Source organism: Limulus polyphemus, unplaced genomic scaffold, assembly GCF_000517525.1.
Source record: "Limulus polyphemus unplaced genomic scaffold, Limulus_polyphemus-2.1.2 Scaffold688, whole genome shotgun sequence".
In the NCBI taxonomy this organism is placed as follows: Eukaryota; Metazoa; Arthropoda; class Merostomata; order Xiphosura; family Limulidae; genus Limulus; species Limulus polyphemus.
Genome location: NW_013666298.1, coordinates 200,248 through 214,127, shown reverse-complemented (window position 1 = coordinate 214,127; position 13,880 = coordinate 200,248). Strand labels below are relative to the sequence as shown.

The 13,880-nt window shown below is 34.0% G+C and overlaps 1 protein-coding gene across 3 annotated transcripts in view; it reads left to right on the top strand.

Moving 5' to 3' along the window:
• Nucleotides 1–13,880, top strand: part of LOC106459967 — a 207,937-nt gene that overhangs the window by 186,474 nt on the left and 7,583 nt on the right. For 2 of the 3 annotated variants that reach the window (XM_022386547.1, XM_013919641.2), the window contains one exon: nt 6,100–6,971. In XM_022386547.1, coding sequence (XP_022242255.1) covers nt 6,100–6,971 — 872 coding nt within the window. The remainder of the gene's footprint in view (nt 1–6,099; nt 6,972–13,880) is intronic. The other variant, XM_022386548.1, reaches the window with a different exon arrangement.

Here is a 13,880-nt window from a genome sequence, read left to right as displayed (position 1 = left end):
TTATATACAAAAAATTTACAAACTTACAAGCAATATAGTGTCTTCTTTCTAGTCTGGAATTTCCTTGATACTTTATCGAAGGTTCACGATGAGTGAGTTATATACGAGTTGATGTAGGTACGATTCGCTTAACAGGGAGCTAGCTAGCTCTGTCTTTCGTTATTCACCAGCCACACATGCCGTGTGTTCCACCGTGAAGTTATATAATGTTTTCGTAAAAATACTAATGTCCGATGAGAATCCACTGAAGTTAAATGATTTGTAATGTTCGAACTTTGTAAATGCTCCTGGTCAAATATCTTAAGTTTTCCGATTGATAAGCATTATAACAATCACAGTTATAGCTTCCAAAGTTTATAGCACATTGACTATAGCAAACTAATAATACCTACTCTTTTTTTTTCTTTTTTTTTGCGCGTCGCGTTGGTTATATTTATAGGCGTGTGGAGAGTTTCTAGAAAATTCAGATTACGTAACAATACAAATCTACATTAAAAGTTTACGTACATATAAGGTTCGCATTATTTTCACCCTTTCTTACATCTTGGTAAATAAAAAATTAAGCTTGTAAAATCCACTTCACTTTCTTGCTCTATTTCTCTAAAAGTTTTATTCAGCTGCTCTTAGTTTTGTATTTATCTAAAAAGAATTATCATAGCATGCGTTTTAGGAAAACTTAAAACCTTCCTGTAACGCTAAATTGCATATAGATTGAGTCTGTTATTCGGATGTTTAAATTTCTACAAAAATTACGTAAACATTCAAAATTTCAATACCACCTGAGTGAGATAGTTTTGCTTTAGATGAAATCTCGATAGTAATGCCAATTTTGGACTTGTGTGTATGTGTGTGTATAAACTACGATTTCGTTTAATAGATTACGTTTTGACTATTGATGAAGTTAGAAAGACACGTAGGTTAAAAAAGTCTTGATAGAGATTAATAAAAACCCTGTAACCCGAGCGGGTTATAGGGTTTTTATTCATTACGTTTTAACTAAATGTTTTCTGTTTAAAAACATTCGAGATTTTAACTTAATTGGTTATCATACGCTCTTTTTTTCTTGCACTCAATTTACCAGTTTAAAGTTTCAGACAAGTAATGAAATATTAAAACATATGACTTGTTTTTTGTTGTTGTTTTTTATTGTGTATCTAAAAATCAATCTGTCAGTGAAAGAGGTGTTTATCGAGAAACGTTCCAAAGAAAGAATTTACTCAGTAATCGCAGATCCCTATAGTTGAACAAGTACAATATTTGTTAGGTTTTTCTCCACATATAATTTACAGGAAGAGCTGTGCAAACATTAGAAGGTTTACATGTTGCACCCACAATCGTTAAGTTGCGTTTATCCTGAGGCTTAACTGTGGATTTAAAGTTACGTGGTTTGTGTCCCTTTACCGCCAATAAAACATCGCGCTCAGCACTTTGAAGCCGTGGGTGCGTTATAAGTGTAACGATGAAATCTCACTTCATTCAGACAAGAGTAGCTCAAGAGTTCGCGGCGGATGGTGGTGACTAGCTACCTTCCATCTAGTTTATCACTTAAAAATTAGTGACGGCTATCACATATAGCCCTCATGTAGCTTTGCGCGGAATTCAACAAACTTAACTGTTAGGAAATTCCCCCAGAAGTGATTTCTTAGTTTCTCTAGTTATCAATTTTTATCATCCAGTTCCTCCTAGCAGCTGAAAACTATGCAATTAAAATTTTAAAGTTGAAACTTAAAAATAAAATAGTAAATGACTAATATGCATCTCTCTTTATCATAATAATTAGGTTCTTATTGTACCTATTCATACACCTAACGACCTCTAGAAATAGCGTGTCAAGATCATTTTTATACAAAAAACAAAACAAATACATTACTTCGAAAATTCCAAATAAATCTACGTCACGAAACAAATTTCTTATTGGTGAGTTCCAAGTCTTTTTTTCTTCTTCTTATTCGGTTGCTTAAGATAAATATTTAGAAGTTTAAAGCCTGCACAATTAGAGTAAGATAACCATAAGCCAGAGTTTTACAAAACTTCCTCCCTGTTCAGAAAGCTATATCCACTGTCTCTAATAAGAGAAATTAAACTAAGAACGTGAGGATGATTAGCTATTAAGGTGCATAACGTCATTGTTAATTGAATACACACTCAGTATCAGATCATTACTTGTTATGCTTTCTCTGTACCGTATCCAGACGGAGAGGCGACTTGGCAACTTTGCTAGTCTTAAGCTAATCTGAATCATTAAATAAGGTTTAACAGTACTCCTTCCTGACGGCCCTTATACTTTATCTGACCAGCAAATCGGGATAATTAATTGTTGTACACTTACGAGTTATGTTTAAGCTTTGGAGATTGGGTGAAAACTAAGCTCGGATTGTGACCAGACTTCCCTGCATGCTTCTTGCTACAATAAGCTTGATCTGACATTTAAAAAAATATCCTCTTTTTTTTTTTTGGTTCGGACTAGCTTCTTAAAATCCTCTAAATTGGGCCACATAAGCTACTTAAAGAACTTTCATTGGTACAGCTCTAGTTGTCTTTTTGTTGTTGTTTTTTGACGAACGTTTCAACTCCCAAACTTGTCATGAACATCAGATATCAAGAATCTTCAAAACGAATAGCCTAGTGTTTTTCGATAAGAGTTTTCGGGTGTCTTTTGAAGAAAGTAAAAAAAAAACAAAAATGACATGTATAGATCTTGGAATTATATCCAGTTCCATATTAAATTATAAAACTAAACTCGTGTTTCGAATATTAAACCAACTTTTTAAAAACACATTAGGTTGTGTCATCATCACTGGGTTTGTATAATACTAGTATTTTGCTGTGAGTATAGCTGATTATTTTGGTATGTCTTCAGAAACTCATCATTAGTTTTGTATATCATCATTGGTTCTTCAAGCTAATTAGATTGATATGTTTCACAACATTAGTTTTTCAGAATAATTGTTTTGACATGTTCTCACAGGGACAACATTGGTTCTACGAGCTAGCCCCGTGGTGGGCAGAGCACAGATAGCCCATTGTGTAGCTTTGTGCTTAACTTCAAAACAAACAAATCTACGGACTAATTGGTTTGATATGTTACCAAAGTTCAGATCAAACTCAACATTGTTTTTTTTAGGATATATAGCAGCAAGTTTCAGTACGTTAACAGTTATGTCGCAGATAAACTATAGATTTCTTACTACACATTGAGCTGTGACTCTGACAAAAATAACCAATGTCTATGAGTCCTCTTATATGTTTACAAAACCTAAACTTCTGTGTAGATATAAAACTTAGGATCATTGTCTTATAAATAAAAATTATATCTACTTCTGTAAACAAACCTCAGGTTCACATTTTTATGGACAAAATAGATTTACGTCTATACAGTTACAACAGATTTACTTCTATACAGTTACAACAGATTTACTTCTGTAAAGTTACAACAGATTTACGTCTATACAGTTACAACAGATTTACTTTTCTTTCAAGACAGACCTTGTAGATCCGTTTCCCGAAACTTGCAAAATACGAATATTAGCATCACCATCACTTAACTTTATACTCTCGAGACATAATGAAGTTCTGAAACTGTAGCGATATGTTAATACTTGACAACACACTATTGTAGTCCTTATTTATGTTGGAGTATCCGCTTAATAGTATTACGTTAAACACTTGTTTATAATTTACAGATACAAGCGTTGATAATCCTTTATAAAAATCCGTGTCTGGCTAGTTTCATGTAGAACTCAAGGCCACAAGTAGTATTGTTTCGATAATTTCACGAACTCGCATGTTCCTTACTAACGAATACCTTGTAGGCATATATCTCAAAATGTTAGTATATCGGTTCATATTTCTTCGTCGTGTACTCAGTGTGTCATCTTCTAATTCGCTTATTGTAATTTAATCGTGGTTTTCTATGAGTTGCTAGCACACTTGAACAAATCGTAAGACTTATAACAACAGAAAACGATAAAATAAGTCTTCATTTCTAATGTTTTTTATTAACATTTTCCAGGTTCTATTTTAGCTATTGCTAATAATTAGAAAATTATGATAAACGTACAAGATTACTTGATAATATGTTTGTTTGCATGATACTTTGGTAAAACGTTTCTTAGTCAGGAGTTTTATTTTTAGAAAATTCATTAGTATTAACTTTCGATTATAGCAAGATCCCTGCTTTGAAAGAAATTAAACTCAACGTAGTACTGAGTAGAAATGATTGAATATATTTGTCTTACATTCTTACTCATTAGAATGCATTGTTCATCAGTTAGGTACCCTTGCTTTTAACGATATTTTCGGCCGTAAACCCAATTATATCTCACGAGGTTCGGCCAGCTTAGGAGATTTAGGTTAGCCCTCAGTACATGTGTATATTAATCTAACAAAGCAAAACAATCTCTATAATAAAAGTATAATAATGAAAATGAAATTAGATATATCAAGTATTCTAACTAACGGTGTTAACGGAAGTAGCAATACTGACATAATAAGAGTACACTTATCTTACGGAAGTCGCAAACACACGGACGTAGCCTAGTGACTAGCGTGCTCGGACCTTGAATCTTAAATTTGATGATTCGCTACCTGTTGTTGTAAAAATGTGCTCCGCACTTTGAGGCCGAGAATACTTTGCAAGAGTGACAGTGAAATCCCACTATTCATTCAGTCGATGGATATTGTTGACTGCCTATCTTCCCTTTTGTCAGTCATTTAGAAGTTAGGGACGGGTATGCACAGACAGTCCTTATGTGGTTTTAAGCGGGATTCTAAAACAAGCTTTAGTTTGTTGAATATAAATCCCTAAAATAAACATTTAATTCAAATTTATTAAAAGTGCATATTTCCAACTTAGGTAAACCCAACAACAGAAAACATTCACAGTCAGTGAATAAAGCGTACGAGTGAGGGTCTCATTGGGTAATGGTACATACAGCAGGTGTGAATATACAAAATATCAGTTTTTAAACCAACCACACCCTCGTTTTCCCAGTACATTCTCTATCGGTCGATGATGACCCACCCGCCTATTGTAACGTGGGATGGGTTATATAACTGATGACTCTATGGTACATTCTTTCAAATGTCTACTGTTCTCTCCTCTAGGACCGCGTGCAGTACACATACGACTTTCTTGCCTCGCGGCAACGTGGGCGCTGTGGGGAACTATCAAGAGTCGGTTGGTCTGCTGCCAGGTGCAGCAGGTGTGATGTAAGCGCCACAACGTTTTGTAGGTCACTTGTTTGAATAAACTTTAGTGTAGCTGGTTCTTGCAAATGTGACGCTTTGTAACTTGTGTTCATAAATATTAAATCTATGAAATTATCAGATTTATCGGATAAAACTGCTAGTGTTTAATGGAGTCAGTTATAAACCAGTGATCAAAGTTAGTACCCAAGAAACCAAAGACGCCCACGGTTAGAGGAATGGGCAACCAAACGGAAAGAAATAAGCGTGGAAATGGCGACGTACAGCCTGTTAGTATAAACCAGCTTGAAACTCGTTTCTTCAAACTGGCATAAAATGGTGGTCGTAGCTCCCCTTGTGTGTATTCTAACTAACATCTAATAACCATTATGTTGTATTTATTATGTAGCATTTAACAAGACTATTCGAAGAGAGAGAGAAAATTAGTTTTAGCGAGAATATCATGACAATTGTTCTAACCACAGATAAAATTAATACTACATAGTACTACTTTTTAATTATACTTTACACTAACACTTTTAAATAATAATACATCTGACTACTTTTAATCGTAATTGATACTAATACTGCGTTATATTGCTTTTTATTACTACTACATTGGTCTGCCTTTTAATATTAATATTTTATTGAACTACTTTTTAATCCTTTTTAAAATTGATATTACATCGTATTGTATTTTAATCGTAATTGATTTTAATACAATATTGTACTGATATTGATAATATAAGGTGCTGCCTTTTAGTGGGGCAAAATTATAAGAACATATAATGTTATGAGCTTTATAAAGATGTTAGTTACAAAAGAAATGTATAATTTCATTAATACTTAATTCTAAGCTACATGTGTTAGTAATAAGTGTTATTTTCGTATTTTTTGTTTGTTTTTTTCTAGCGTTTATCCGAAAAACTCTTACATGTCCTATAGAAGTGAGCGGAAACTTGGAAGACATGGATTTGATGGCAACTACTGGAGATCTTCCTCGACGTCTGAAACTTACGATCCAACCTCTAAAACACCACACGATGGTCAGAATCCTGTGTCTCCGGCTTCGTGGGAAAAATTACACAATATTAGAAAACAAGGTACCACTCTGATTTTCCACTCCAACTCCATTCGAGATCGAACCTGGTCAGATAGTCGATGTCTTCTTAACCGAGGACCTTCATGCTCCAGCTCAGAGGCTAAGCTCCCCAGTGCTCCAACTACATCCCTTCAATTTGTGAATAGCCTTGTAAATGATCAACCAGGATTATCAGGTCCCGTGAACGAGGAGTCGTCTATTTCCGAAAGAGTTGGCCAAGACCCCCAACATGAATATTCTAGTCATGGTTCTTTTTCCCCGCAAGGGAAGTTAACCTTATCCCAGACATCAAAACAAGCGGAACCTCAGAAAGACTACTCCTCATTTAACAATCAAGATGTTTGTGTCCAGTATCAATCAAAAATATCTGTTCACTGTACTGAACCTCTCCAAAAGGAAGTAACTGAGCAGTCTAATATTGCTGTGAATCATAATGAAGCTCTAAAAATCCACGAAAACTCGACTATAGTGCCACAAAATGATGCAAATCTATTTCAGGGGCAGCAGGTAGGTGGTGAAAGTAGTGGACAATTGACAGTATGTAGAATTAATAGTGCGACTCAGACCACGGACACTCCAAGGCTTGGACGAAAATGCATGACTCAAGAAGAAATAGTGTGTGAAAGACTGTCAAAGGATTTTGTCAGCCATTGTGATGACACCGTACTCAAAAACTTGCTTGGTAAGTTGTATTTGTTTTCCTTTTGACCAACCGCATTAAATTACTTTTTGTTATAGCAAACTCACAGAAACATCATATATGTTTATATAACTTTTTCATACAACACAAGTCTAATATGTCTATTTCTGGATAACATATTTAATAATAATTTTTATCGGACATTTTAAGTTTGTAGTATTTGTATCATAGATATATAATACTTCTCTATGGTTCGAAATACCTTTTGTTATTACCACAAATGTGTTTATATGTTTTAATATCTGCCTAAGGCTACTCAGCGGCTATCCACGCTAGTCCTCTTTAATTTTGAACTAATTGAATAACAGCCAGTAAAGAGTACCTGTTGCTAACTCTTCAGTTACTTCTGTTTGACCGAATGGTGGGATTTGACCGTCACTTTTATAATGCATCCACTGTCCCAAAGTGCGGAGCGGATTTTTATTTTATTGTATTTTTTGTGATAACAGAACGTAAACGATGGCTCTCAGATCCAGAGTCCGGCACGCTAGCTACTGAGTCACGCTCAACCCTATTATTAACCAAAAGTAATAATTAAATCGCTAAACATTTCTTTTTCCTATAAATTCTACATTAAAGCCAAGCTTTGAAACTAAGTAGATCATGCTTGGCAAGAAAGGTTGGCTTAATACTTACGTCACTATAGAGATAATTCATTTTGTTCATGAATGCTTCAGAGAATGCATTTGTTTTTGGTTTTTTTTGTTGTTATTTAGTGATTAACTTGTGAATATATGCAATTTAAATATTCATCAGAAATAACAGTACGATAATAGCTTGTATTAATTGATCAAGTTTAAATTTATAAATGAGTACAAGTATAAATTGAGTCTTCAGATGTATGTGTATAAAAAATATAGTAATAGCACGTACACATATATAATGATTGTGTTAAAATTATTTTAAATTGTAAAGAATAAAGCTGTAAAGTAATAACATTTTGTTGGGGTAGGAATAGATAAATAAATAGAAAGTAAAAGTGAAGCAAGTCTAAATGTTTTTGTTTTGTTTCATTTTAAACTATTAGACGTATTACGTTCCTCATCCATTTATTTCCACGCGGAAAAAAAAAAAGAAACGCGTAGTTTATGTTTTATGATTGATAGGAACATACCAACAGGATGAATCGGCCACCTTAATAAAACTAGGAAAAGTAAACCATTTCTTAATTAAATTTAACTTGGTTTATACTGTACTTTTTGTTTTTGCGACCAGTTTTTGTTATTTATGTGTGTGTGTTAGAAGTTCCTTTTAAACAGATACTTTTGCTTTGAAGTTTCATAAAGATTAAATATAAAGAAGGCGGTAATTAAAAACTAATAAACTTGACAACCATGAATTTCATTCATAGCTAAATGATAAAAAATAATTCTTTAGTAAATTAATAGAGAGTTGCATCGCGTGATTTTGAAAGAAACGCCTTTCTTGATTTTGAAGTTGTTTTTTATCGAATATTCAGCGAAGTTTTTAACATTTCGTTAAAGTAACCTTGGAGGTGCGTGTTAACTATTACTCCAACCATTCTTTTTTATTTTTTTTCTTCAAAGTATTGGATAAATCGTGAACAAAATGTTAGCGTCAAAGTCTTCATTTTTTTTTTCTTTTCCCGTGTCTTCATGACTGAAAACACCAAGTTTCTGTTGTTTGTACAGTGTGTTTTGGGAAGTCAGCCGTTTTCAAGAGTTTGTTTGGTGACATCTGGTGGTACTTTTATATAGTGAATACGTTTTTCTCGTCCATCAAACATTTTTGTGTACTTAAAACAGGTAAAAAAGAAACCGCAAAAAAAAGGATGTTATAAGAAAGTCAGTTGAGTTGATAGCCAAATATTGAAATAGTGGACTGAGAAAATTTAGTTTGAGATCCTAGTGATGTTCACTGCTTTGTTAACATCAAATAAACGTCCCAGTGAAATGTTTCTCACTCTCTCTCATTCTTAACAATAGACGAACATGAGGTGTAAAATTATTAACAGACGTTACATGATGTTTTTTCCTACCACTATAAATATTTTGTATGGTATGTCGCCACATGTATTTGGCACCTTAAATCAAGTATCAAAAAAAACTTGCACAAGTAAGTTTAATATCCAATACAAAATGAGTTTTGTCGGAACATCAAAGAATTTTGATGAAGTTGCGTCATAAACTTTTTCATCAGAAATTAAATGGGCGTTTTTTTTTGTTGTTGTTGTTTTGTTTTTGAGGCGTTCTGTACGAAATGTAATGTTTCCTTTAGGTTCACATTTAATCCGGATATTTTTTTATTTTTTGTACTGAATTTTGCTGTCTGTAAATCCGCACACTCTTAAAATAATGAGTTACAAAAATATTAATCAACAACAGATAAAGTATCTGTTGATTAAACAAATACAACAGCAAAAAATCAAAACGTAGAATGCAGAGAAAACCAAAAGGTTTCGTATATAGTCGTGTATATGTACAACATTTTGTCATAGTAGATTTGGCCCGGCATGGCCAGGTGATTAGGGCGCTCGACTCGCAATCTGGGTCGTGGGTTTGAATCCCCGTCACACCAAACATGCTCGCCCTTTCAGCCGTGTGGGCGTTATATTGTGACGGTCAACCCCACTATTCTTTGTTAAAAGAGTAGCCCAAGAGTTGGCGGTGGACGGTGATGACTAGCTGCCTTCCCTCTAGTCTTACACTGCTAAATTGGTACCGCTAGCGAAGATAGCCCTCGTGTAGCTTTGCGCGAAATTCAAAACAAGCATAGTAGATTTCTCCACGAACATGATTTGCTTTAACTAGTTGAAATTTAAAAATACGGTGTAACAGTACGGCTTGCGTCAGATTCAAAAAAATGTGTTGTACATTTTTATTAGGACGCGTTGTACATGTAAAATGTAGAGAACTCTTGAAACGGGGACTCTGCCTCGGTACAGGTTGCTTGCGAAAATTGGAGTAAACTTGTTACTGCGAGTAACAAATGGCACCACTTTTAAAACTATGTTAATTATTAAGGTTGAAGTACCACAGAAATGTTTACTCGAGAGTATGTAATTATGTTTACATTTCTCGTAGAACAGACTTTTACTAGAAGAAAAATGATCAGATCTTTAAAGATAATTTGTTCATCACAAAAACTTTTGTTTTTTTTTATATACCCTTTGGAATTTTTATTGTGGTAATCTCTCTGTTCGTTCTTCAACTTTAACTAACGGCTAGATTTTAACATACTTAATTGTTGACAATTTTAAAGCTCTTGATAATGATGTTTAAGAAAAATCCTTGTTCCTTTATTTTTTGTAAAAAATAAATAAATAAGATGGTATAGTATAAAAACCTAATAACCTTATATTTTAATGACGTATAAGAAAAAGAACTGGTAGAACTTTGGAAATCACTCAATATGTTAGGGAATCAAAATTCCGAAATATTTTACTATACTTTTGTTCTTAGAATAAAGAAATATGTAACATATGCTCTTGCTTTGATATAATCTTAAATTACATTGCAAGAAATGTTTATCTTTCTTTAAAATATATATGGTGGTGCTAGGAAAGTCTCTTGTTTTGATATTCTTTAAATAATTAAACTAAAAGAAAACATTCTTTTGTACTATACCAGTATAAACATGTGTATGCTCAAAACTTGTAAAATTATAAATTACACCCTGAACTTTGATTGTTATGTCATATTCTCCAGTTAGGAATTTGTCAACACACACAACCTTAAGTTTGAAGGATTCGGTAGATAAATGCTATTGTGTTGACTAGTGGAGTGGAAAAGGTGCATTGGTCATTTTAGATATGAAAATAAATACACCAAGAAATGACGTGAAGACAAGTTTTATAGGCAATTGATAAAATGCTAAGCATTTACACGAAACAAAAACTAGTGAATAGCAGAAACATTAGATGAGTGAATGTTAAAAGTAAAGTAAAATTAAACAAAATTGGGAAGCGGAGTCAATTCTGCTATCTATGCCAACCAAGCGTAGTTAAATATGAACTCTGACATGACCTACAATCTCAATTTTGCGATCACCAAGACCGAACAGGTCAGTATGAGAACACATTCTACATCAACAGTTCCCAAACTTTTTTAAGAGCTGACAAACCCCATTTTAGACATCCCAAATCTGCAGAAACTTGTGTGTTCAAAAATGTATTTCAACCAGCCCATTCAGCTTTGTTTGCTACAGATGATTTTTACCCCAAGTCTCACGACCCCAACAGAGCCTGCCGCGATTCCAATTGGGGTCGCGACCCGAGGTTGGGGAACCACTAGTCTAGATTGAAAACAACCAGAGGCAAGTTATATGTCATTTTGTTGAAAATCAAAACCAAGTTAAATACACACAGTTTAGTAACACGTTTAATCTAAAATTATAAGAAGGTTTAGTTTATGACGTAAGCATACCAGGATGATTAGAAACTTTTGTATTTAACGTACATACTCTTGTCATCACAGAGAACGCTTCAGTCGAATTTTCTTTGTACATTAGTTGTTGTTTTTCTATAATATGATAAATAATAAAGTTAGATCTGATTTTGTATTAATTACATTTCAGTATGCTGTTGGTTGGATTATAAATGAAGCAATAATAATAGAGTGGAGAATAATCATTCCAAAAACAGACGTTTAGAGTAATAACGATTTTTTTTTGTATAAAAATTGACATGCATGAAGCAGTGCCTAGTCAACTATTATATAATCTTAACGAATCAAATGCAGATTTACGTTATACAACAGAAAGTCTGGAAACAAATCGGCTCAATATGAAATGTTTAAAAACTTAATTTACAACGTAGCATATTTTGTTTTAAAATCTTCTAAGTTAGGAAATTGTGCACAATCTTATACTTGAAGAAATTCTGAAAATTAACTTTTTTGTAATCTAATATGGCAATGATAAAAAAATGTCAATAATTTATTGCCATGGAAACACAAATACGGTGCGTTATTAATCAGTAAATTACTTTTCTTTTCAGGAGTTTTCGAGAATAGATTCGGGAAAAAAAAGTATTTTTTATTTATTTATATACGCTTGTTTTTATAGTAATTCTCCGTTCTCTTTTAAATTTTTCCCGGGTGTGGCTCAGTGTTTAATGTGCTGGACTGTGAATTCTGGCGTCCATTGTTAGCGTCTCGTTACCGCAAAATCGCGCTCCGTACTTTAGGAATGCGGGTCTACTATTCGATTAGAGTAATCCAAGAGTTGGCGGTGGGTGTTTTATGAAAAGCTGCCTTCCTTCTCCTGTCAGTTCATAATTTAGAAGTGATTAACGCAGATAGCTTGTGTGTAGTTTTCACGAATATCAGAAAGAGAAAGTTCTATCTTGTATGAGATTTTCAATTGTACTTTACATAATTTAGTATTGCGGACTCAGTTTTGTTCCTACTTTTATGTATCCAATTTATGGAAGTTCTGATCCATCACCGAGTTTTCCGATGTATTCATAACAAAATTTGTTTTACTTGTGACACCTTGTAGTAACATACATTTGTTTTAGGTTTAGTCTTGTTCCTTTAAAAGGCGTTCTTTCGTTAAAAATGAACTAGACAAAGTATACCCGTCCCACCAAATATGCTCGCCTTTTCAGCCGTGGGGGCGTTATTAAGTGACGGTCAGTCCCACTATTCGTTGGTAAAAGAATAGCTCAAAAGTTGGCGGTGGGTGATGATGACTAGCTGCCTTCCCTCTAGTCTTTCACTGCTAAATTAGGAACAGCTATCGCAGATAGCCCTCGTGTAGCTTTGCGCGAAATTCAAAAACAAATAATCTTGAATGGAACTTCAGTAATGTTTACTCTGATAGTATTTGAAGATGAAATACGATTTACTATATAACACATCTCTGTGTAAACATCTCCTAAGTCCATAGGGGATCTCAAGATTGATTGGATGGTAAAGTTTAAACAACTATAAATGCCAAATATTAGACTTAAATAACAAACTTAAAATATTGAATCCCCAAATGTCTTTGTTTGTGGGTGTTGTGGACATTATTCGTCTTACCAGTTTACATGTTTGAAACTTTTCCTTTACTATATCCCGTCATCTGTGTTATTAGTAGTATTGAAAAACGTGAGTCAGTAATTGTAAACTAAAACATTTGACTGTGGGCATATTACGAGGGTTGTAGGAGACACCTTTGATGTACAAAGTAGCGTCTTCCAAAATGTTAGTTCATCCAGCAGAAGGTTTGTAGTCTCTCTTGTGTGTTAGTCTTCTAAAACAATAGCAAGGTGAAGTTTTTTTCGGGATGTTCGTGACCAAACCCTTTATCCAGTGTGACCGAACCTCATCTGGTCGAAACTAAACATTCAGCTAGAAGTTAAGGGTGTTGGTTTTGATTAAAGTAGGTCAAAGATTTGCGTTTTATTGATCATAGCTTACCATCTTATATAAGGTATTATGAAATTACTTGTGTAATAAACTGATGCCGAGATGCACAACTGACACTTGAGGTTGTACAATAAACTAATGCCGAGATGCACAACTGACACTTGAGGTTGTATAATAAAATAATGCCGAGATGCACAACTGGCACTTGAGGTTGTATAATAAACTGATGCCGAGATGCACAACTGACACTTGAGGTTGTACAATAAACTGATGCCGAGATGCACAACTGGCACTAAAGGTTGTACAATAAACTGATGCCGAGATGCACAACTGACACTTGGGGTTGTATAATAAACTAATGCCGAGATGCACAACTGACACTTGAGGTTGTACAATAAACTGATGCCGAGATGCACAACTGACACTTGAGGTTGTATAATAAACTAATGCCGAGATGCACAACTGACACTTGAGGCTCTATAATAAACTAATGCCGAGATGCACAACTGACACTTGAGGTTCTATAATAAACTAATGCCGAGATGCACAACTGACACTTGAGGTTCTATAATAAACT